Source organism: Equus przewalskii, chromosome 13 (genome assembly GCF_037783145.1).
Source record: "Equus przewalskii isolate Varuska chromosome 13, EquPr2, whole genome shotgun sequence".
Taxonomy (NCBI): Eukaryota; Metazoa; Chordata; class Mammalia; order Perissodactyla; family Equidae; genus Equus; species Equus przewalskii.
The window spans coordinates 72,801,782-72,828,298 of record NC_091843.1 but is presented as its reverse complement, the minus strand read 5'-3'; the positions used below and the strand labels follow the sequence as shown (position 1 = coordinate 72,828,298).

At 36.4% G+C, this 26,517-nt stretch overlaps 1 protein-coding gene across 29 annotated transcripts in view; it reads right to left on the bottom strand.

The window, feature by feature from the left end:
• Positions 1 to 26,517, bottom strand: part of MCTP1 (multiple C2 and transmembrane domain containing 1) — a 500,114-nt gene that overhangs the window by 158,988 nt on the left and 314,609 nt on the right. For all 29 annotated transcript variants that reach the window (XM_070571402.1, XM_070571408.1, XM_070571405.1 and 26 more), the window contains 2 exons: positions 16,961 to 17,147; positions 12,121 to 12,214 (listed from right to left, as the gene is read on the bottom strand). In XM_070571402.1, the coding sequence (XP_070427503.1) occupies positions 12,121 to 12,214; positions 16,961 to 17,147 (281 nt within the window). The remainder of the gene's footprint in view (positions 1 to 12,120; positions 12,215 to 16,960; positions 17,148 to 26,517) is intronic.

Sequence of the window (26,517 nt, the reverse complement as noted above, 5' to 3'; positions counted from 1 at the left end):
TCTAGAGAGAAATAGGAATACCTTTTGAGGCATTCATTACTTATTGAGTGTCTGCTCTTCTCACTCCAGAGTTATAAATATGATTAAGACATAGTTCAGCTCTCAAGACACACACAATTTAGTGGGCATGATAGACATGTAAATGCACAACTATAATGCAGGGCTGTAAGCATCATAATAAAGGTAAGTGAAGGGTGCAGTGGGAGCAATGAGAAGGAGGCATATCATTCTCCAACTCTAGAACAGAAGGGGAAAAAGAAGTGAAGACTTTTCCCCAGTGGAGATGACCCTGGTGATCTATGGTGATTACACATCTCTATCACCAGCAGTTTTAGAAATGAAGGACAATTACATAAAAAGAAGACTATAACAATTTATCATAAGGAGTATTTAGCTTAAATTTATTTGTTTATCTCTATAATAGAGTCCCTATAACACAAAAACCTAGATATATGTTACGTAACTACTATAAAATAGATACTTAAAAATATTATGTTAGGACTGATGCATTTATCCATAATCTAGTTAAATACTAATGGCTATTTTTTTTTGTATGGAGTTTTATAAGAAAAAAAAATCTTTCAAGGGAATTAAAATTAGAAAGAGACTCTTTTACCCTCATAAAACTAAACCTGTAACAGATTTTAAAGCATATACACTATTACCTCAATTCTTCTCATGGTGAAAAGCCATTCCTATGACAATAAAAACAAACGTCAGAATTGTCTCCACTGGGCATCTTTTCTGGCAATCTTCAAAACGGCACTGAGGATTAAACGAGTGCACTGACTGGTTAATTCTCTCTCACTCTTAGCCCTTGCCCTTTGAGGTCACAGCACTGACATATTTATAAAGAACTGTGGGAAAGTCGGCAACACCCCTGCTTGCTTGCTACCTGTTTTGTGGGCAAGGGGATGACTTCAGTTTGTGCAAACTACTGGTTTGAGTATTAGAGTCGCTCAAAAGATACTGAATGATATTCTTGCTCCCAGAATAGAAAGTCAATCCCGATCCATCAGTGGTGGGCTTTGTCCAGGGCATTGTGCTGCTGATAAGTAGCACAGTTTGCTGGATGTGATGTGTTATAAAAATGTGTGTGTGTCGGGGGTACCCAGTGACCATTTCTTTATTGCCACATCTCTGAAAACACAGAAGGCTTTCAACAGCATGGAAAACAATTCATACCAAAGGGAGCCTTTATTTTGGGCCTACGTTGCACAAATTAAGCTCTTTGGTTTAATTTCCTCAGTTGCCACAGCTTGAAATGGCTATCCTTTGTCTTTTTTTTTTTTAAATTATAATCAAGGTTGCCATCTATGCTTTCTATAAACTGGAATTCTAATCATAACATATAACAATGTTACAGTTGAGGAATTCCATGGGGTCCACAAAAACACAAAGCAATGTATGTTGGAGACATCTTCTAATCCTTCCCCATTACTGAAGAGGGGTTTTGACCTTAGCCTTTTTCATCAACTGACTTAAACATATTTTAAACATCTGATTGGTAGAATTACACTGACTGACACTCTTCACCAGATTCCCACTGGGTCTGAGTAATAATAATAGGGCTTCTCTTTTCTCACTAAATCAACAAGCAGGTTTCATTGTGGCAGGAAAATTGACCCCCTAGAGTTGTGGCTCTCAGTCGATGAGATCTAATAAATCATTTTTCATATTGAAGATTTTGTAATGCCCTCCTTACTATTCTGAAATAAAACAAAATTAACCCATACGTGGTTTCAAAACTTAGTATAAGGCCTTAATGGCATTATAAGGGATGACTAAATAGAAAGGTATTTGTAATAAAACCATGTGTTGATTTATTCAACAAATATTTGTTGAGTGCCTACAGGTGCCAGGCCATATGAACAAAAAAAGGAAAAGCCCCTGCTCTCTTGGAGTTGACTTGTAGTGGGAAGGGAGGAGAAAGAGAACAAATATTGAACATAATTAATAAGCAGATAACATTGTCTGTTAGAGAGTGATACATGTTAACGGAAAACAGAAAAAAAATATAACAGGATAAAGAGTTTGAAGAGTGTTGGGGAGGGGCACAGTATATCAGTTTAATTAGGGTGGTCCAGTAGCCCTCACTGAGAAGTTGAGGTCTGAGAGAACTGAAGGAACTGAAGCAGTTGTCGAGTGGACATCTGGAGAAAAGCGTTCCGGGCAGGGTGAAGAGCTAGAGCAAAAGGCTGGTGTGCTTAGGGACCCTGACGCGGGCATGGTGAGCAACGGGAAGAAGAGTAGAGCATGTCAGAGGAGCAATGGGGAACCACATCATGAAGCACCTTGGAGGCAATCCTCAGGTCTTTGGTGTTTACTGTGTAAAATGGCAGCATTTGTAAGGCTTGAGTAAATAATACATATTTCAGGATGCTATCTAGGCTTAGATAATCATGCAACAGATTTTAAACTTGTATCAATGTCTGTATTTGGTCATGCAGGACACGGGACAATTTTCACTATTTAAGATTGTCTAATGCCTTGTAAGACAATCAACATCCCCAACTCCCAGCCACCAAACACCAGTAGCGCTCCCCAACCATTGTGACAACTAAATTCCCCCACAAATCTCTAAAATACCCAAGGGTGTAATACTTTCCTCCCCCACACTGCCCCACAGCAACAATTCTTAAACATTTTGGTCTTAGGAACTCTTAGAAATTATGGAGGATCTACCACTTTTGTTTACGTGGGTTACGGCAATCAAAATTTACCATTTTAGAAACTAAAAATAAGAACATGTAAAACTATTTATTTTTCTTTCAAAAATAACAAAAATAGATCCATGGCACATTAACATCAGAATGATCAAACATTATGTAGCCTTTGAAGAAGTCCATTGTACACTCATGAGAGAATGACAGTGAAAAAGGCAAATAACATTTTCGTATTGTTATGAAAATAGTTTTGACTTCAGAGATCCCTGAAAGGGTCTTGGGGATCCCCAGAGGGTCCTGGGCCACACTTTGAGGACCATGACTGAGAGCAATGGAAAAAAAGCTCAACGTATACATGAGTTTATTTCCCTTGGGATCTAGAACTAGATGCAAAAGAATATTTATAGTTTCTGTGTAACTAGATGCATTCCTGAGTCCAGAAGTGAACTGTCTTGGTATGTGCTGGGAAGCTCAAAATTTATGACAGACCAACAGGAAATAAAACAAGACAGATAAGAAACTGGAAAAGAAATAAAAGGGACACTATGGGATCTATAAAATGAGGAGAGGCTATGAAGAAATTATGCCCAAGCTTTTAAGAGTTTAGATAAATTATGGTAAACACATTAAAAGACTTTATTTTCAATTAATATTTAATATAGAAACTATATGCAAGTGACTTGTTACAAGATTAGAAATAGAAAAGTTGTTTGGTCTAAAATGAGTACATATAAAAATATATTATAACCTCCTTTGTTTTTGCAAGCCCTCATAGAGACTTTAGGACCTCCAGTAAATATATATTCAATTAGACTCTTCACAGAAAAGCATGAGGTTTCACATAATCTTCCCTATACGTAAATTAACCAGCTGAAGAGATGTTTTTGCAGTGAAACAAAATTCTTTAGACTAAAAAAAATTAAGTGCTGTGTTAGGTGATTAGTCCTTTTTATACTCTTAGGCTATAAAACTGAAAACTGTCATGTGTCCAGTCTTGTCTTTAGAATAATATCTTTGTTTCTTTACTTCTCTTCTACAAAGTATCTACACATTCAGGAGTCTGTTATTCATCTTGGCACCTACTGCAGGATCTCAGATTCTGAGGGCTGGGAAAGAAGCCTTGGAGGCCAAGTTCAAAAGCTCATCTAGGCATCTAGCACTTGAACCCTCTCTGCAACCAGGCGGTCACATAGGCTCTGCTTCAACAGTTCCAGTGATGGGGAAATCACCACCTCCACAGGAATATTCTGGTCTATTTTTGGCAATTATAATTTTTGGGAAATACTTCTTCAACATTGCACACAAAATTATGTCTCTGTAGCTTTTATCTATGCTATGATTTGCCCTCTGCAGTAATTTTTAAGTTTAAATGAAATAATGGGTCTAAAGTGGGGGCACAGCATCTGTCACTTAGAGAGTTCTTACGAATGTCTGATACTTGCCCTCCTGCACTGGAGAGTGTAGATGGCCTGCTGAGCATCTATTCAAACTACTTTCTAGTGCCTCTTCCTGAATTTTGACCTCAAAGGACAAAGTGACATTTCTGGACTCCCTTGCAGCTAGGGTTGCAGGAGTGATTTGGGTTGCACCAGTCAGATGTACTTGCCTAAGATTTGACGTTAGAACTCAGTTAACTGAGAGCATGTGGAGTCCACTTTGCTGCTGTAGACTGCAAGCAGGAAGAGTGGAAGCCGTTGTCACAGTGTTTTCCCAACCCAATAATGTAGACACATTACTTAACCTCTCCACATCTCAGTTTTCTAATTTGTAAAGTGGGGATAACAACAGCACCTAATTAGATTGTTGTGAGATTAATTGTGCTAACCCTGTACCAAGCTCAGACTAGTGTCTGACACATGATAAAGGCACAATAAATGTTGCCACTATTATTGCTAATATCATTTTCCATGAGCTATTTTCAATGGAATTGATTTTAAAATGCCAGATATCCCAATTGAGAATATATTCTGGTTAGTTTGTCAATGTCCTTCTTTAAAGAGTAGCTTCCAAAACTGAATTCATATGCCATATGTCTGACAAGTCCAGAGGAGAGTATCATTCTCAACATTTTCCTTTTATTCAATGTAACAAAGTTGATGTATGTATAATTCACTCTCATGGGGCTTGAATTCAATTCAAACCCTAAAATCTTTTCTATATTTTCTGCTCTTAAAGCAAGACAACACTGTTTTGTACTCAGGTAAGACTTTTTATTCATACTTTTTAATGTTCATCTTGTTGAGCTAAGCCTATTATTTCAGTCTGTTAATTATATATATATATATAAGTAATTATATACATTTTATATATATTATCCATATTATAAGGTTAGATATATAAATACATACAAATTGTATGCATATATTGATCTCATATAAAATGAATTAACTATTCTTTCTAGCAAGTTTGATAAGGAAGCAGTCAATTATCTCCTCAAAGTCATCAGCAAATAGGTTGAATAGTTAGACCAAGGACCAAATCCTGTTTTCCTCTACTTGGCACGCCCATTGATACCAATCCTTTAATATAATCACCATTTGGGTTTAATCCTTTAGTCACTTATGAGTCTAACCATACTATCATATAACTCAAATATTCCTGTGATAAGATTTTTTTTTAAAAAAAGCCTAGTTAAATCCAAACACTTTCTGAAGAATTTCCACAATCCATTGTTCCAGAAAATGCATTGCTTATTTACACAACTATATCCTCATGTACCAAAATATAAATAATGGTTTAATGTTAAACAATGATTCTAGCAACTGAAAGCATTTCTTCAAGCACTGGGCAAAATCCTAGAGCTAGCCCTCCAAGCCAAGTCGGCAATTCTCTATTTCTTTACTCAAAGGATCATTCTGTAATCTCAGTTCCACAGCACTCAATTAATTACTTTATAGTATTTCTCTTCCCCTCATTTCCCATTGATAGTGGGACCACCACTTTCTCAGCCCATAGTCCTTCACCTCTAGAGCATATCAAACCCAATTATTAAGCTCTTTTGTCATCCCACCTATTCTTCCAGAGCAGTGTCTTCTAACCATGTGACCTGCATATGAATCACACACGATTTCTGTAATTCCCTGTAAAACACTAGTTCAGACTCAGGCCTTACCAGCCTTTGTGTTAAATTATTATTTTAATTCCTCTTTTCACAAATATTTGATATTAACTGTTCGGTTTTAGAGGAACATTAATGTATTTCTATAATTAGAATATGATTTAGTTTTTTAAAAGATGCAATTACTAAAAGGAGACAACTTCTATTTCTATGTGAGATATGATGACATAAAAGAATGAAGAGCAATGATTTGCTTTCTTTCCTAGTGATGCCTTTGTTTGTTTAGTCTCATTCTTAAGGAAGAGATTTATATAGTAGAAGACATTGAACATGTACCTGTGTAATACTGTTTTCTAACTAGGCATATTATAATAATAATAATGTCAGGTGATGGATATTTTTGATGTATTACAAATTGGATCAAATTTCTTCTCAAAGCATATTATCTGCTTAATAGTCTTCTACAAGCTTAATTATTAAAAAGCAAATAGGGCCAACATTAAGTTATATATGGAAATAAAGAATACTTGACTTGGGAAATTTCCAATACATTTTGTGTAAGACTTTGGTTTTATGGTTCAAGAATTTTAAGATTATAAGAATGTAAGATTATAATTGTAAGATTTTAAGATAGTGAAAGGTTAAAAATTAAGAATGACATCCACACATAACCCCCTTTTATTTGGTAAGTTATTTTACCCTTGATAATTTACAAATACGAAGGAGTTCCCTTATATTTTATATATACTTTCAATGGAGAGTTTAAAGGATATATATTTCCTCTTCTTCCAATGTAGGTTTTAAATAATGATCGTAAAATCTAAGGCTGCATTTATCAGATACCATCAGTGTTATTAAGTGTGATGATGGCCATTAAAGGCAATTACTATTAAAAATTCAAACTGCTACAATTCTATCAAAGAAGCAACATAGCTACTTTTCCAGTAGAGCTATTGTATTCTGAGGGCCACTCAAGCAACAACTGCAAATATCTTATGCAATTCGCTTGAGTAACCCACAAAAAGTTAATTTTTTAAATGGATAATATCTTGTCAATGTTATATATATGTGCTTGGCATTTCTCCAACTGTATATAAAAGTTTCAAAGAACAGATTCGCCTTTTTCAGTACAGCTACCTTTTCATTTTCTTTCTCTGAATAGACCCATAATGTTCAGGGAAAATACCAAGAATAATAAATCCAAATCTCTCTATAAAATATACCTTCATGACACACTCATGCTGGAAATCACAGGAACCAATAAAAATGCAGGCAGTCGACTGATAATGAGGTCAGAAATACAAATAAATTTACTTTTAATGAAGACTGGAGGCACAGTAATCAAAGTGTTAAAATTCATTTCATGCATATCTCATTTGCTTCTTAGCTGATATTTACCACGCAATTCTGTGAGAAAGTAGAGGCCTAAGATGCTCCAGATAAATGGCTCAATTAATTGTACAGAGGTAGACCTCTTTGAGCTGAGCCCGAGCTGTGAGCTCTTTATTAAAAGCACTATTCTGTAGCCCATAACCTTGTTCCTTGACTCCTCTCTGGTTTCCAATTTAAACAAGTCCCCATGCGGCCTGCTCTAAAGGGCTTTGTCTCCCTGTCATTGTTAAGAGAGCTGAGGCATCCTGGAAGTGTGAAATCAGACCTCATGAGTTGAACGGTTCCCCAGGGAACGCCGGACTGCGCAGAAGGTCAAAGTCATGGGCCGGACCATCTAAAAGTGTCTGATCGCCGGTCTGTGACACAGCAAGTTGCAGTGGAGGGGTGGGGGGGCTAGACTGAAGAGGACTGAAATTGAACACATCTTAATTAAAGCCCACAGACAGCAAAACAAAATGTTTTCTAGGCAGCCTGTCAAATGGGGCTTAAATTTAGCTCTGCTAATGAATCTGAGCTGCTAACTGTTATTTCTTAAGATAATAAGACTCTCACGGAAGCTGATAAAAAAACTGTAGCATGTCTTTTTCTGCTGTTTTGTTACTTAAATATTTTCCAACAATGAAGACAGTTTTCCTAAAGAAAAACATGGGAAAAGTCTATGCAAATAAAGGGGTAGTAAACATCTCTCTTAATAACTAGTAGGTTTGCAGACTATGGGGCTGGTGAGTTGCAAGTCTTTATGCTGAGCCTTGTTTTAGAAAACGATATGCTCATTTAATGGGACTATCTCAGTGACAGATTATGTTAATTGTAAAATTCTCTCCCTCTTTTCCTTTTTCTCTCCCTCTCCGTCTATTGTTTCCTGAAAGAGATGGTGCATTAATTTGAGAGATCAGTTCACCTGGGATGGAGTTTTATATTAGTGTACCTTTTAATACAGTGAAAAGGTGGGGCAGCTTTTGAAAGGATGTCACACTTTTCCCAAATCACTGTTTCTGAAACTGAGTGGCTGGTGTCCCTGGGGAGGCTGTGACCTCTTCCTAGGGAGCTCAAAAAAAAAAAAACCCAACCCAGGGGAAAATGAAGGGGAGGGGCCGAGGAGAAGAACCCTTTTCTCTTTCTTCTCTAAGAACTTGAAAGAACCAATAGGCCAGGTCTAAATACTCTGCAAAGAAAGCCTCACTCAATATAGAAGACTTTAAATGTTCTGTTGAAAGCAGAAATTAGGCCCCATCCAAGAAAAAGAATAATTAGAAGCTAGAAAAGACAAAATTCCCACATGAACTGTTTCCCATTACCAAAAAGAAATTTTTTTCCCCTCACTGGTCTTTCTCTCCTCACAATCTGTCCAGTTTTAAGGAACACTTGATTCAGTGGTAGAGCGAATCTTCCCCAGTGAACACAGGGCCAGACATCTCTAGATTTTGCTTTGATGGTGCAGAGAGGCATTAACCTTTTCATGGGTTAGCTGAAAGGTAAGTAAGTTGTACTGCGCAGTATTTTTCAACTATCGAACTTTTTCCCTCATGAAGAGTTTAGCTGACCAACTTTGAAAACCAGAGTACCACTTTCTCAGGCTGTGAAAGGCTGCCCACAATTTGACTGAAATTTCAATCCACTCTTGTGCTTTGCTCAATGCATGTGTATGTGTGGGAGTTGTAAATTGAGGCCTTAACCACCAGAGTTAATCTCTTTTTAAAATCTGTATTAACCTTAATGATTTGAAGTGCACTGTCCAACACTGGGCTATTGAGACTGAAGAAAAAACTACCCTCGACTATCAACAGTTTATTAGGGGCTTAACTGAAGTGACCTACTGTAGTAGTGTTCAGCTGAACAAGGCTATAGGCTTTTTGTCGAAAGGGAAAGAATTGAGGGTTTCATTAAAAAGTAATTTGTGCTTTATACTCACTCATTCAAAGAGAGTCTCAATTGCTCTTTATTCACACAGAGTTAATACAGTATCACAATGTTTCACAATGAATGTGTTGTAACAAAAGAAAAATTTTACATTTTGAAAGGAAAAAATTCTTTGTAACTGTAGTAAGATTGATGGCTACTTAAAAGATTATAGAATCTTCTTCTTGTGTTCATGTTAAATGATGGAATATTGCAATTTAAAATTTTTTGCTTAAATTAGGGAAGTTTAACTTTATGTTTGGATCACTAAAAATATTTTAAAATTAGATTAAAGTTGGTCAAATATAAGTTTGTCTCGTTAAACTTGTCTAGAAAAAAAGTGTTCTGAAGCCAATCAAGCATCTTATTGTCATAGCCTCATTTATACCAGGTCAGAAAATATTCTTTGCTTAGCACAGAGAGTTATCGGTGATTTTAAAATTTCCCTTCTCCATCCGTAACACTCCTAAATGGATGCTAACTTGAGTAGTTGAAGACAGTACTATTTACTCAATTTCCTTTTTTCAAACTGTTGCTTAATGTCTTGTAGAGCTTCACTATGATTATCCACTGAGATGTATAACATATTTTTTAAAGTTCTTTGAACAAGTAGGAGACAAAGACTACAAGAAGCTTATTTGTGTCCCAAATTTAATGATAAAGACTAGGAAGGATTAGTGTACATATAAATATTTATCCTTTTCAGAAGTAAAGATTATTTTAAAAATTGGTAGTATATTCAGACATTTCTGACTTAAATATATGGTCCTCAGTTTCTGCCACCATCACAAATGTCATAAAGACCACAAAAGGTCCAAGAGTGAGCAAGGTCAAAGACTGAATTATCCTCTTGCCCCTGAATAGTTCAACATCTCTCTTGTTCAATTCAGAGCACATTAGATTATAAGGGCAGTGTGGAATGAGGAATCATTAGATTTATATCCCTAAAACTGGAGGGAAAAAATGGAAAATCTGTTATTTAGTAGTCCCCCAATTAAAGTTCATTTTATCAAATCAAAATTGTTTTATTGAATCCCTAGGGAAAAGGCTATCGTTATTCACATTAATTTACATAAACCATTAGCAAAGAAATATATCTATTTTTTCCAGCTTTGAAAGAACATATACTTTAGCTTCCATAGTGGTATATAGGCCAAGTGGGTTAACATAGTTTGCATATTCATGAAGTTTTAAAAACAATGACACCTTCTCTCCAAGAGAGACAAACTTATATAACTGCACTCAATTTGTGTAATGGGTAGGTATCTAAGCTTTTGAAGTAAATGGGACTTGAAGTTTTCTATGAGAAATCGTTGTGCCCACTATAAATGTCCCGTGACAGTTCTTAGTCCTTAGGTGCCCTCTGAGATACTGATTATTTAGGTTTTTCTCCCTGTCTTGAGATGTTTTCAGCCTAACACTGGGTGCTCCCCTTCCCTACAGAAAAGCCCAAAGAAAAGTGAAGCTGTCTCCCATGACAGTGAATTTCACTGCTGTGATTTCCTGAATCTACTTGCTGTTGGGAAGCAGGGGCTAGGCATAACCTCTGTAGCGTAAAAGCAATACTGTGTCGCTAGTCCAGTCTTTAATGTCCAAAGTGAACAAAAAAAGAGCAGTTAGTCAATCATTCACATTGACTGGTAGTTCTAATAATAAATGCAGCTTAATAAAAAAAAAAAGAGAAATTTTCATGCCCAGATTAATTTGATTAGAACCACACCAGAAATAAAAAAGAAAGTAAACTTAACCTTCACTAATTGTTTAGTACAAGGAGCGAAGACAGCACACAAGCAAAAAGATTACAAATTACCCGGTATGTTCAGGTATGCCTATTTTGAAAGAATATTCAACAGTTGTTACTATCTTCTAGGTTACAAATGAGTTGGTAATTACCTCTTTAAAAAAAACTGTAAGCTCTCAACATTTTTATTTTTGTCATACAATAAATAGTCATTTGATACTATGCAAATTTTAAAAATATTGTCATTTTGGAGCAGATATCTACTATTTTAGTTTTAAGGCATGTGATCTTTTAATTTAGTTTTGATTCTGTTTAATGAATTAAAGAAGGGTACCAGTGATCATGTAATGCATTTGCAAGCCCTTAGATGGTAGAAAAAGTACATTTCTCCCCTTCAAAGTTACCTTTTTCGGGTCAACTTCCCAAACATTTACAATGGTAAGCATATTTTCCCAAATATTGAGTAGATACTTTCTTTCAGGAACAGTGAAATTTGCACAAAAATTGGTCAAGTTGGTCCTATTTACTATCCATCTTGAGATGGAAAATTTAAGGAATGGAACAAACATCTCCCAAATCCTTATGAAATTAAACAATAAAAGAATGATCACATAGTTGCAAATTCAAAACGATGATTTAATTCTGGAAATTGATGAAATAACTACCCTCAGCCAATTAAGTAATATGTTGTAGAAACAGCAATATTCAAATCAGGAAGCTTTACGAGACAAGACTAATTTTGGTGTTTTTACAGGCCTATTTCTTGGCTTAAAAAATTTAGAACAATCTAGATACTTAGTTTAGATCCTGAATTATCTCTGGAACGTGTTAAGGAATTTAGACAACTAAGGAATTGGATCAGCAACCCAAATATCAAGAGTTCATGCCAAGTAATTGAGTATCATGCATCTAAACTTTTCTGTGAACGATGCAACGGATTTCACGCATGTTTGAATTACAAGTGTTGATACTATGATATCATCGGAGGAAAACTTATACTGTCTGAGAGAAGACATAGCATTACTTCAAAATGCCAAAATGATGAAATCTGGAAGAAATATTCCCACTACGTTTGCTGAACCTTGGAGAAGGCAACAATTCAAAGTTATTTTACTTTTTTTATTGTTTATTTTTAATATATCACCTTTCTTTTAAAAAGCAGACACAGTAGAAAAATGAGGTGGTTGGTAAATCTTTGTAAGATCAAACTTTTGTAAATATGTAAACATAAATGAAACTTTGTATTTACATTACATATTTTGATGATCCAGTCAGATAAAACGCAGGGTTAGATCATTAAATGGTCTAGATCTCACATGCGGCTTGATATATATATGCGATAGGAGAATTGCATCATTTCTTACCTGTGACATCAGCGACCATTAACCCTTCTGCTCTGATTACTTTCACCTGGAGAAATCCCACATCTTTCAGGTTGTGGAATATCCGCAATGGGCTCTGAAAGACCCCAACATCAGTGTTAGACAAGAAAGGTCCCAGAGGGTCTCAAAGAATGTGCTGAGAAATACTAAGTTTCACGGTTGATCTCAGGATGCTGCCTAAGTGATTCAAAGGGATGGCTCTGGTTCTTCAACACAAATTACCCTTTCACCGTCATGAATGTACACATACACAGACACACACATTTATGTAGATAGTTGTTGCTATATTAGTAGGTTTTTTGAAAGAATTAAAAATACTACATTTCTTCTCCATAAATAATTATCAGTAGATTGTGAACAATAAATAATAGAATAGGATATGTCTGCTTTCTTCCTTCAATTTCCTTTACCAAAGGACTCCAAGAAATCTTTCATATGTGAGTAGGATGGTTTGGAGACTAATAATTCTTAATATCGAATCTTAAGTTACTGGCTATGTCATGTACTTCAGACATTAGGAGTAAGAAAGTCAACATTAATTAACTATTTTTTCTGCTATTTTCTTCTTGGTGAGTTTTGGAAATTGCATGTGCTAGATGAGGGTTACAATATCGAAAGACTATTTTCTAATATTTAATTTAAAAGACTTATGAATTTCCATAAACCTTTTAGGTAAAAGACACATAATATTCTAAAATGAATCAAATTGATCGCTAAAAATAAATTCAAAAGTGATGAGTAATTTTTCTTAAATTTTATTTGCCATTATAGTATGTATAGAAGTAGCAGTATAGAAATTTTGATAGAAGAACCAGATCCAAAAGATGAAACCTATTTAATTTCATAAATTAATAATGGTAGCAATTTAATAAGCGTAGGACCTCCAGGAATTAAAAGAGGGATACCGATACAATAATTTGGAACTCTAATTAATGAGCACAAATAATTAGAGAGTAAAATGAACCTATGGAATAGTGATATGCATTTGTTTATTTACACTTCATAACATTTTTCTTATGACAAGATCAGCATTTCTACTCAGTAAATCAAAGGCACTTCTTTTTCATAATCTTTAAAGTGCTTTAAGACCAAGGACATATACTTTTGCATAATAAAGTTATTTATTAAAATGTTACTAGAGTAAGAGAACATTCCTATCCTTGTATTAACAATGTGAGAATACTGACAGGTCAAAGCTCACTGTGATATTAACTTTATCAGTCCCGTGTGACTAATCATTGTTTACACTGAAGCTATGACCTTGGTATATTGAGAGGAGGAAATTCAGATAGATGTGTAAGTTCATAGCCTAACTTTTAAAAAGAAGTGTTTAGCACAAGGACTAACTCTTAATCTTTCATTGTTTTTAAACAGTTGTTTATCACTAAAAATCTGTTTAAACTATCCAGATGACAGGGTTCAGTAAAAATGCATTTTTCTTTCCATTTAAAGTCCTATAAATTAAGGGTTTAACAGTGGGCACTTCAGACAGCAGTATTATAATTCAGAGGTTTGTAAGTACGTTGTCTTTCTAGTGTAGTAACATCGGGTTTGGGAAGCTACTTCTTATCTCAGAGCTTACTGAGTATTTTAAACCAGCTACGTCTCCTATCCTAAGGATGGAGAAGAGTTTTATCAAAAGATTCCTGTCCTTTAATTTTCAGGAGCAATTTAAACGAAGTTTCATTGTGACTAAAGTAAATATCACCACTCCTCAGGTTTGAGAATCGTTTCATACTGGTAACCTCATTGCACAGACGTATGGCTTCTGGTGCTTCAGCTCTGATGTTCTGCTTCCCATTTGGAGGGGTAATTATTGTTTGAAGGTTTCATTTCCTCAAGTCAGCTGACACTCAGTAATTTACTGCAAACTTCAACTGTTTAGGCCAGTGACACATCGATTATAATACGAACTCCAAAAAAAGCAAAAAACTTAAATATATCAGTTTAAAAATATAACTTTAAGTAATGCTTCATCAAAAAGTATTCCTGCCTTGTTATTTACGGTTATTTTAGAAAGCCTCAAAACCTAGATGGCTTCTGAAGCCAGAAATTTCCATAGCAGAGGAATCTATGATTTGCTGTGAATCCTTTCAGCCCTCAATAGATGGGAAAAGATTGAAATGCTCTGGAGAGGAGTCCTCTTTATTTTTTTAATGAAAGGCTGTATAATATATTTTCTCTATGGCTGCAGCAGCTGTCAGGGAGAGCATCTCAGTTCAGCTCTATTACGGGAGAGGCAATACCCCATCCTATGGCATCGAGATGCTCTGAGGGGCCAGAGCTGATTGACAGCTTGTCACCGTGACGTCTTATTCCATCTCTGTTATGGAGAAAATTAATGTCACACCACCAGCCTTATGACTCGCTGTCATCTTAGAACCGCTCACCTTTTATCAATGCTCTAAATAACATTTCAAGCCCATCGTCTCACGGTGGACAATCCGGTCAAGGGACATTAAATCAGATGACTGTGAAATGTCATAATAAAAATGGAATGCTAACAACTTCTTCTCTAAACTAGCTCCTCTGGTTTTTAAACTGTGACAAGGGGGAGCAAGGGTTCAGCACACCCATTCTGAAAAGGTCATACAATCGCTCTTGGTCTACTACCCATTACTACCCGCCCCCTATTGACCTTCCCCGCTTTCCTCCCCCCAAAAGAAGAAAAAAAAGAAAAATGGAATTAGCCATCTTTTCAGAATGTGGTGATCAAATAATGGCTCACACAGTAATGTCTGTTGAATTTGTGGGGCTCCAAGGCTTCGCAGTGAACAGCTGAATGGCAGCAATGGAGCCTTTTCAGGGCTCTCTCATATGAGAGCAGGGCACTTCAGTCACTTTCCTCGCCACGGCCAGTGCCAGATCAAATTCTTAAGTTTAACCTAAACTTTAAAAACTACACATGTCCTCACAGGAAAATATATAAATAATTCTCCACATAACCTCTTTTATATATTTCTCCAAAACAAGAAGTATTTCAGACATGATACAGCATTCATTTATTTCATAATCTGTATAATAAAAAGGAAACACGCTGACCTAAAATACAGGTCTGTGTCCCTGTATTGATATGAGTAATTATAACATATGTGCTATGTTGCATACAGTAGCTTCTTAGCACATACATCCCTTGAGGGAGATAGAAGCCTATGCTTGAAATTTAGGTCTAAAAACAAGAATATTTAAACATGGTTCACTTTTTAATATATTGAGCAGAATACAATCTGAGAATTAGCTGGGACACTCACATAATATTTTACATTGTGTTGAAATAATAATTAATATTTGAAAGAAGGTGTGGAAATAAATATTCAAATTCTGAAGGGAAATGGCTGATTTAAGGAAGCCCATCCAGCAAAAAGAAAAAAAAAAAATCAATAATAGTTGGATTATTTCTAATTACCTAGCCTGCAGTATCATTGTAATATATGGGATAGTATCAAATATTAATCCATCAAATACAGTGTTATAATACCTAGAAAAATTTTTATATTAATGTATCCATTAATTCCCTTAAAATAGTTTTAATTCATGAGGCTCACTTCTGGTAACAGGAGGATATGTTTTGGTGGGTACCAAAATGTGAAATAATCTTCATAATTGCAATTAGATATTAGAAATGCAACATAATACCTTAGACTCTTAGGTGGTTAAAAATATATATACTATTTAGCCTTGCTAAGTCACCTCTATTAAACTGTTTATGATAACACCATTGGTGGATGAGTTGTACAAGCATTAGCAGACAGCTGATTCAGTGGAGATAGCCAGAATAAATTTGCTGAAGCGCACATCCTGCTAATCTGTTTGAAGAATATTGTAGAGCATTAGTACCAGCACTTCATGTTATCTGCACAGCCTGATAAGGTACATCTTTATTAAATTCAGTTATTGAAAGGATGTCAGTCAGCAAATAGGAATATTTTTAAATCTAAAAAAAAAATTAAGCAGTTCTTTGTTATTCAGAGTTTGGTTTCACGGCTGAGTATCTAGAGGACCTTCTAAACACCTGGCAGCATTGTACAATACAAGCTTTGTAATTTTAAGTGGAAAAGCTTTTTTCCCAGCTTCATGGGTACTGAGGCATTCACTTTTTCGAGCCTCCATTGAGAGAATGGTGGAGTAAGAGCTCCCCTCTCTGTTGATGCAAGAAAACTACATGGTGGGAAATGCATAGTGTGAGGATGCTGGGAAATAGGTAGATTCGGTTGTGAATATTTTGGTTTGGTAAAATTTGAGAAGGCTACTTATTTTAGCGACTCACTATTCCACCCTATCACTTTACATTTGATCAAAAGGTAAGGCGGTTTCCTTTTAACTTTATTTCACATTCAATCAAAAAAATTAAAGGAATAAAGTGAGACTTTTCTAGGCAGTTGAAAATAAAAATTACTTTTGTGAATACCCTCTAGTTACCAAGCTACTATTCAATGTAAGTGCCATTAACTCCATTTCAAAGTTGGAAAGACAAAGAAATCTCAATCGCAATGACAAAGATTCAATGAATTAATTTTAAAGTAATTTTCCTTTATGAGAAGTTTCCCTGCATGATAATTCTGCTGCATGATAAAATCATCGAGGAGAATCTCAGAATCTAGATCTTGCTCTGGAAGAGACTCTAGAAGAGTCCAGGCGTCTTGACATCTGTAGGTAATGCAGAGCTTCTGCAGAGATATGCGTGGCATCTGCATCTGCCCAGCTTTCTGCTTCTGCTGATTCACCTGTCAGCTGTTCAGATATACTTCTGTCACTCCAGGTAAATTATTTACAAGCTCATCTAGTCACACATGACCCCGAAGGAGGAGGGTTACATACTTACATATCTCTTTAATATTTCCTCCCGTTCTTTCTGGTCCTCCAGGGAGCTGACGGAGAGGTCAGAGATACTGACCGTGGCCGAAGCTGTCAGGGTGACCAGCAGAACCAGGCGTCCCTCACCCTCTTCCAGCTGCAACTCCAACTTGTGTGTCTGTTCCCTACTGAGGGCCGACAGGTCAACCTGGCACCTAGAAACAAATGTTTTGAATTAGCAAGTGGCTTTTTTTTTTTTTTTGTCACATCAAACCGTGGAAGTGCAGACTACTCAGAGCTATGTGAAAAAGAAATCAATAGAAATACTGTTTGGACCACTGGAAGAATATATGTTTCCTGTCAGCTGACTTTCTTCACAAAATTCAGACAGAATAATTCACATTATTTTGAATTGCTTATTTCCTATGAGATATAAAGAAGGAGTTTATCTAATCTGATTACTACCCATCGTCACCATATTCATAAATCGGCAGAGATTTCCAATCCCTAGATGGCCTAGGTCAGTGGGGCTCTGCTTACAGAAAGACTAATGTGCGCTTTCTAGAGAAGCAAACTGCTGAGAATCTGAATTTTTGTGACACTTTGAAAACAATGGGTATTTTTCCCTCATTCATAAATGTTATCAAGCAGTGAAGAGAGTAGGTACTAGGGAGATGCCGTAAGTTTTACATTTTTAAAACCCACCAATTTATTCATAAAACACTGCATACATCTAAATAAAAACCAACAAATCTTCTGACAACATTATAGCTCAAGTGTTACATACCAGAGTTGTCCTGAGAGAGGTTTTGATAGGCCACTCTCTCAGAGCCCAACACCTCACAAACTCTTTTCATAAAAATGTCAATTGATTTGGAAGAGACAGCTACTGTGGTAACTAGAAGGCCAATAAGCTGAGAGAAAAGGGGCGGATCTGAATAAAAGGCATTTAAAACAGGAAGTAGCCAATTATGAAAATAAATGAGGTAACATCTCATCAACAGGGTGGTCAGCTAACAGGGAAAGATTCAAGTTTTGCTCCTTTTTATTCTTCACTCTTTTTGTTTATTGTTTTGCTTTTGAATTATACTCCTATGAGTAGGACCTCAATGCTTATAGTGGGGTTCAAACATCTCCTTAGTGTGTGATTTTAGAAATGGAACTAAAGTCTGACATTTACATTTTAATTTTGCCTATCAAAAATGACATGAGAGATGGCCAGGACTAGAAACAATTGTGAAGAAGAGGAATATAGATGCCAGAAATGAAAAAGAAAGGAAACACCCTGGTCAGTGATAGAAAGTCTGTGTGCGCTAAATGCTAACTAATGGGAGAGCAGGAAATTAGGGTCTATACTAACTCTGGAAAACATTTTCCCAAAGTTAGATGTATGTCCAATAACCTCATTGTTTCTGCAAACACAACATCCATCCCAAAATACTCTCATCCTGACTCCTCAAACGCTAAAGGATGAGAAAACATATCAAATGCCTTATCTAATAGTCTAATTTTAATTGGAATTAAGTTCTCATTAGTAACACCTGGAACAAATTGAGGGAAAACAAAGCCATAGTGAAAAATCAACCAGTCAAATATATTCCCTAATAAAAAGGAAAAACGTGAATATGATTTTCTACAGATCTTTCCAGCATCTGGCACAGTGCCTAGCCTGTACTTTGTTGAATGTGAATGAATCTTTGGACTAGGTTGGGAGTACGACACTAAAGAAATGAACGGGGGTTACAATTCAGACAGTACTGTTAGTTGGATAAAGTTGGAACCAAGAAGGTTCTTTCACTCACTTTGATGACGCATTTCCCAGTCCGGTCCTTGCCTTTGTCTTTTGTACGACACTGCCTCACTCTTAGAACGCTAAAACATGTTGAACCCTGCTGGAGAATTTCCTTCTATTCCTATTACCATTTTGCACTAGTCACGTAAAGGTTAGTCTACTCCTCATTTACGTTAGTCATTGCATTTAACGCTTTAGAGACGGGGAAGGTACTCTACAGATGATCTGGTCCAGGAATTCCAAACTGGCAACTTTCGTCTCTACTCTGGTCCATTGATTTGTTGTTTTTGCTTGTATTGCTAAAAAAAGTTTCAGATTTAAATAATTTTAAAAACAAGCAAACGTCCTCTGAGTTAGTTACTGTCCCCAATACTGTCTATTATTTACAGCTGGCCTATTTCACTCAATTCTGTACCTGGTTCCAACAGGCATAAAGATCTGTGATCCTCACAATCTCCTCAATTTGCCAATAAGAAAACTGAGGGCTGGAGAAGTTACGTGAGTGAAAGGAGATATACAGTTAGTTATTAGTAGGGCCAGGACCTGAACTTGGGACTCTGGAATGCAAGTTAGAGGCTTTTTCCTTCACCAGTTTGTCATCAAGTAGTCGTGAATCCCAGGAGGAAGTGTGTGCTGTTTGCAGTGGTTCTTAAACTGAATAATATCTGGACTTGTTTTTAACAGAAAGGATTATCTCAGTTTTCAAGTATAGAATTATGTTATTTTTATGCTTTTAATATATATGTATAAATAAACTAGGGAAGAAGGCTGTAAATTATTGCTCTGATAAGATGATAAACTAAGAAAACTTTAAAAATTGAATTTTAAAAACCAACAAACTAATAAAATTTAAATTAACACTATAAATCTACTGAGAAGATAATGCTTTTTTGCTGCAACTAAATTTTCAGTATTGGGTATACTCATAGAAATAGCCTCAGGTCCTGTCCCATACTTAATGTTTCAGAATTTTGACTTTACTAATTCTAATGTAGAAAATACCTATTGATACAAATGTTTTGGACAAGAGAATATTAAAGACTTCAAGCTTCCTTTTGCTAGTTAAGTTTATTCAGATCTCCTATTCATCTAAAAACTCTGCTCAGGAGTAATCCTCAGATGGCATTTTAAATGAAATGTCACCTGATAACTAAGAAAATTTTCTTGTTAATTTGAGGATAAAGTTAGTATCACTGATATCTGCATTAAATGGGTACCAAATCAAATTACTGGTGGAATTTGGTAGAGAAAAAGCCTTCACTATCCATTTGCTGCTGTTGAATAAATAGGTAAACAAATGGAACTGCTGCAAAACAGCCTACTGCAAAGTGAATTCAGTACTAATCGCTATGAGCCAGTGCTATGATTTGAAAGTTTGTACGTCCCTCAACTGCATATATTGAAACCTAATGGCCAATGTGATGGTATTAAGAAGTAAGGACTTTGAGAGGTGATTAGGTCATGAGGGTGGAGCCCTCATGAATGGGATTAGTGCCCTCATAAAAGAGGTCCCAGAGAGATCCCTCACCCCTTCTGCCATGTGAAGACACAAAGAAAAGATGGCAATCCATGAAGCAGGAAACCAGACACTGAATCGGCTGGCATCTTGATCTTGGACTTCCCAGCCTCCAGAACTGTGAGAAATAAATGTCTGTGGTTTGTAAGCCACCCAGTCTATGATACTCTGTTATAGCAGCCTGACAGGCAGATTCACTTGTATCTGGCTTGCCTGTACTGTCATGTCCTGAACAAAGGAAGGATTCACTATAATTTGGGTATAGAAGTAGTATGTAGTCACCCAGATGGTTCAAAATAGGCATAAAATTAATGATTTTATATTGATATCAAAATGAAAATGCAAAATTTTTAAAATATTGAAGCAAATTCATAAACTCCAAAATACATTCACAGGAAGCAGAGCCCAGGGTTGAGAGTCAGATTCCCCTGGGTCTAGCCCTCCATCTGTCACTAATTAGTCGTGTGACCTTTTCCAAGACAACGTATCCTCTTGAATTCCAGTTTTATTGTCTGCATTATGAAGTAATTGAACTAGATGGACTTAAAATTCTCAAAAACCCAAAGTCCATAATTTGTTATAACTTTATCCATGTTTACACTTGTTTGCATCTTCCTTTCTTTGCAATTCCACAACCAAAAACAAAGAGAACAAATTGATCTTAACAGGCAATATTATTCCTCAGATGTATTACTAACACCCAACCCCCAAGAAAGTCTGAATGTTGGTGCCAGAAGGCAGATAATCTAATTCAAATTGTCTCCCAAGGAGCACTAGGGGTGCCCTAAATGTCACCATGGGGGGTGAAAAAAAAATGGAGTGTGGACTGTCCTCTTTAGTTCAAAGAACAGCTCCTTTTACATCTGTTTTATATTGGGGTTCCACAAGTACGGTTTGAAAACTTATTGGACACATCTTATACACTCTCTAATGTCTCCTGGAGCCATGGTCTTCTAGGTTCTCAGCCGCCTGCTTTGCCTCAACTTCGACTTTGGCTGTACTTTCCCAAGGGGCTGCTCTTCATCCCTCCCCCATGACCAATCGGTTGTGCCTGGGCCCTCATAGGTCTTCCACTAGGACTGGCTGAACTTTCATTTGCCCCAAAGGCCTGCACTCCCCTTACCTGCCACTGTGCATCTAGGCTAACTGACACATGCCCCAAGTTTCTGGCTTCTAAGGCTACTTCTGCACTTGGATGAAAACCACACTGTACAGTATGGGATCTGGCTCCATGATCAACTGCCAAAGATGCTGCATGAAGTAAGGCAGAAGTTGTCCCTTTGGGATAAACTTAAATCGATGGAATAGGAGATGGGAAAATAACTCCCTACGCCTTCCTCCCTTTCACAAACTGTTCCAAAGCATCACTCTTCATATTGCCTGTCCACATGAGGCCAAGTTGGTGCACCTGCCGGGCAACCAGCTGTGTCTCTGAAAACAGGAAACAGTGGCCAGCCCAGTAACACATCATCTTGCATTTCTTCCTAGTCTTCTCTGCCTCATATTCTTTCTTTCTTACTCTGAGTGCCTTGGATTGTACCTCCCAGTAAAGTACCAGCACTTAATCTTAACCTCAAACTCTGTTTCCTAGGGAACCTGGGCTAAGGCAAAAACCGTTGATACAATTCAATTCCCTCAGTTACAGATGTCTAAAACCCAAACCTGACCATGGACCTCCTCTGGCTTCCTACTACCTATGAAATTTCCTTAGCAAGGCAGTGGTGCCCTCCATGGCCTACCATTAGCTTATATGTCACTCACCAACTCACACTTACTACTTAAGTCATTCCAGACAGATTGTACTTCTCCCACCATCCATGCTAGGGCTCACCTGTTTCTTTGTGATTGGACAAGGCAACACTGCTGCCTGAGATGATGTACCTACCTATCTTTGCTCGGTTAATATTTACTAATTCTCATTGAAATAACCTGCAGTTGTCTTTCTCTGTCAATATCCTGAGATGCCTCAAGGGTAGGCACCTAGCACAGCATCTGGAATATAGTTGGTGCTCTATAAGTATTAAAGTACTTACGGACAAGAAGACAGAGGTTCAAAGAGGCCAAAAATTTACCCATGGTGACAGTGGCAGAGCCAGGACTGGCATGTAATGTGATCATTCTACCACTCCTATATTGTCTCCGTGGACAGTGGTTTGATTTCTTTCCAACACTCATTTCATTCACTCATTAATTAGTTAATTCACCAGCTATTTATTAAGTGCCTTATGTATCAGGCCTCTGTTAGATTTTGGGGATTCAGCCCTTTCTAAGCCTAGTTTCTCAGATTATTGCCAGGACTACCACAGACACAGTGTGTTCCTTTGAACAAAGTTATTTGGCTTGGGAGTCCATGGCAAGAGGTTCAGAACACCGAAGTTTTAATCAAGCTCAATTACTCTTTAGTATTGTGAGATTAAGCAAGTTATTTAGACTACTTGTGCATCAGCTTTCCTCCTTTATCAAATGGAAATTTTAAAGAACTGTCTCTTCTCTTTACATAGAGTTGGGAGAATACAGCAATAATAGATGAAAAAGTATTTTGAAAAGTTGAAAGTGCTATGTAAATATAGTATGTAGTTTTATTATCACATATACTTTGGTTTGATATTGGAAAATTTAAAAACTTACTATCTGTGGTAAACCCAACTCATCAATCGGTCAACAGAAGAGTCAAAACAGACTCAAAACTGAAGGAGATTTCAGAGCTACTTTCTTTCATTTCACAAATGGGGCTACTGAGGCTCAGAGAAATTAAGTGATGACAAGAACTCAAAGCACATTTCCCAACTTCCGTATCAAAGCTTGAAGTTCTTTGCACTTTTAAAAGATTATATGCATTTATTTAGCCACGTGAAAGGAATATGTCACATTTATTTGGTGATATTTTCTCCTAGGAGTTCAAAGAGAAAAATTTCAGTATTCTTCTCACCTTTTTTCTCCCCTGCCTTTCCACCTGCCATGCCTGAACAAGAGACCAATGGTATTTCCACCTAGCTGAAACAGTCTTGGCATTGGCACCATGGATGTATACGTGTGTTTACGTGAGTATGCTGGGGTGCAGGAAGTAAATGTTAGGACCATTTGGATGTTTTTAAACTTAAAAATAGGACAGGAATCAAGCTTTCTAAATATTCAATATATGCATTAGCACAGATGGCCCATCCATCAGTTATGGCACACATGGCCTGCAAGTATTTTGAGGGAAGAGGAAAGATACATAATGTGGAGTGGGTGACAGTGGCCCCCATACTTGCTGCCTTGCTCTCACTGACTTGCTGTTCATATACGCCCTATTAAGTGGATTTACGGATTATATAATCTAGTTTTAACTGAACTAATCCTCACAAAATGGACAATTGGCTTTAACAGATCCCAGTAAAGAAACTGTGGATTGAAGATAATGCTAATTGAACAAGCACAAGTGAAGAGAATGATAAACAAGAATATGCAGAGCTGACACTTCTCCTCCTAGCTGAGCTCTATGTCAGCCACATTCTGATTTACAAGCTGGTAGTGGTATAATCTGATCTAGCAAGAATTCAGCCAAAACAATCCAAAATTGTCAAGAAGAATATTTGCAATAGAAACTTATGTCTACTGTCTTTAACAATGAACTTCTAAGTGCATATTGTGTCTTGAAGTATTAGCTAGTGATATTATGAGGCCATCATGATTAGCAAGACATTTAAAAGTGCAGCCTTCAGAATAGGAAGACAAGCCTCTATAGAATGTCTTTCGTGGGGATAATTTTTAAAAACACATATTTTACATAATTATAACCAAATTTAAAATAAAATTATGAATGCTTTTGTGAGTTCTTAATATATGAGAAATTTATATTGGTAAAACTAATGAGATATATTATAAAATCTTCTACGATAAATCTATATAATACATAATTCCTTGGACTCTTTGCATTTTAAAGAATTCAATATGTAACCCTAAAGTGTTTTCAAGTTTTGTGATTACGCAGAAGTTTTTACACCATCTCTGACATTACAAAATGCTAATGCTGTTATTACCTTTCTGTTGTCAGAAGTTGTCACTGTTCAACTGTCTTTGGGGAGATTCCTTTATCAGAGTGTCCTTCTGCAAACTTGTGAAATTTCCCATTCATTGACTTGAAGGCAAATGATTTAATATACACATGGTGGTGCACAGAAGTGTCTTTGGAAAATTTGCCCATCATATAAGAAATATTGAAGTGAGTACAAACTTACTAAGATAATCTTTAGAAGAAAAAATAGTAACTCATGAAAGAAAATGGATTAAAATCTTATATTTGGCTTACGTTGATTTGTGAAAAACTAAGAGAAGACTGGATGACACACTCCATTTTTACTTAAATATTGTCTATCTTCCTAATGAAATATTTCACACATTCCTTAGTAGGAAATAATGGTGAATATAGTGATTTCATTTAAAACTCTCTTCAGTTTAGGATTTCCTGACTAGCTCTCTTTGTGCTTTTAAATTAATAATGCAGCAAGATGGCTCCTGCTCTTACTTATGTAGGAAGTAAAAGACTCGTAGTACTGGTATCAGACAAAGAAACACTGAAAATCAGAACCTGTAGAATGTCAAATACTCAAATGCGTTGGCCTTCAACCTTAAGAAAACATTAATTTGGTTACTATCCAGTGTCAAAGGCTGTTTCCCCATCTGCCCCACCCCATCTGAACACACATACATGCGAATCTATGCATCCCATACACACTCTCATCATTAAACACAGAGTTGTAGATTTATTTTTATGATTGTAGAATTTGAAGGTATTTGTTCTTTGTCCAGAACTTGCCCATTTGAAACAGGTTTTTCTTATCATATATCATTAATAAAAATTTTGTTGAAATAGAGCTCTTTACTCAAGCTTATACCTGTAGCATTTTGCTGTCATGGGCAGCCTCGGCCCTGATAACAATGCGACGAATAAACCCAGCAGCAATTCACCAACCTAAAATATATGTACCCCAAATCAACGCCACTTTAAAGATAAACAAGCATTTTGCACACTAATAAATAATGCTATAAATCTTGCTATATTGGATTGCAAATTACTCCAACTGAATAAAATCGCTTGACACGGGATTTACTTATTCTGCACGTTCATAAAAACAACTTGTTCTCTGACAGCACTCATTCTTGGCAATTTACCGCAGCTGTCAGCAGCCAATTTGTTCAGATTACTGCTCTGCATAAAAGTGTAACAATCATGAGGATTTATTAGCTGATTATCGTAAAGGTGGCAGTCCGTCTTGCCTGCCAAAATGCAGGTGATCAGAAAGTTAAATAATTACACGCAGATTAATATTATTTCACCTTCACTTGAAATTTGCAGTTCAGCAACAGGTGAAATTTGTTGTTCCAAACTGCAGTCTGGTGGACACCACCCAAGTTGGTTCACTGACTACTTGGCAACTTGTTGAGCACTTAGTGGCTTCAGAACATACTGAAAACAAGACTGAGGTGGAAGGAGCATGGACTTTAGAGTTAGGAGTCCTGGATCTGAGTCTCAGATAAATCACCCCAGTCTCATACCAGCTGAGCAACCTCTACACCTCCTTATGCCTCACTTTTTGCATCTGCAAAATTGGCATGATAGGCATCACCATTTTTATCCCCTAATGCTGAGCTAATGTATGTAATAGTGCCTGATAAGTTCTAATGCATTATTATTACTGTTTCTTTCCATTCATGGTAAATTTACTTTTGTTTAAAATTTAACCACCAAATGGCATTAACTCCCTAGAGATCATAATAATGAAAAAGTTATGATATAAGTATCTTGGTGAATACATGGGCTATTTTTTTTTCAAATACAATAATTCAGTATTTTTAAAATATAAAGATCACTCAGATACCTTTATGCTTTAAGTCATTAATTCTCCTCTTTTGAATTATATACAAATATCTTTCCTCAATTATACTGAAACTTTGTACCTTCTACTAAGGCTTCTTGTTCTAAGAGCCTTTGCGTTAACACTTGGTGTCAAATTTTGTATTTATTTAGAGAAGGAAGAACCATAATTTCTAGTATTAAATCAAGCTTCAGGTATTTAAAAAATCCAGCAAATATTTACTGAGCACCTGTTACATGGCAGATACTTTTCTAGGCATTGAGGATGTCCCAAAGAACAAAACACTCAAAAACTCCCGCCGCCATGGTGAAGGGAAATAAACAATAACATAAGTAAGTGAAATGCAGCAGATGCCAAATGGTGATTACATTAACGGAGAAAAACATAGCAGGATGGGGAAAGCGAACATCAAGAAAAGA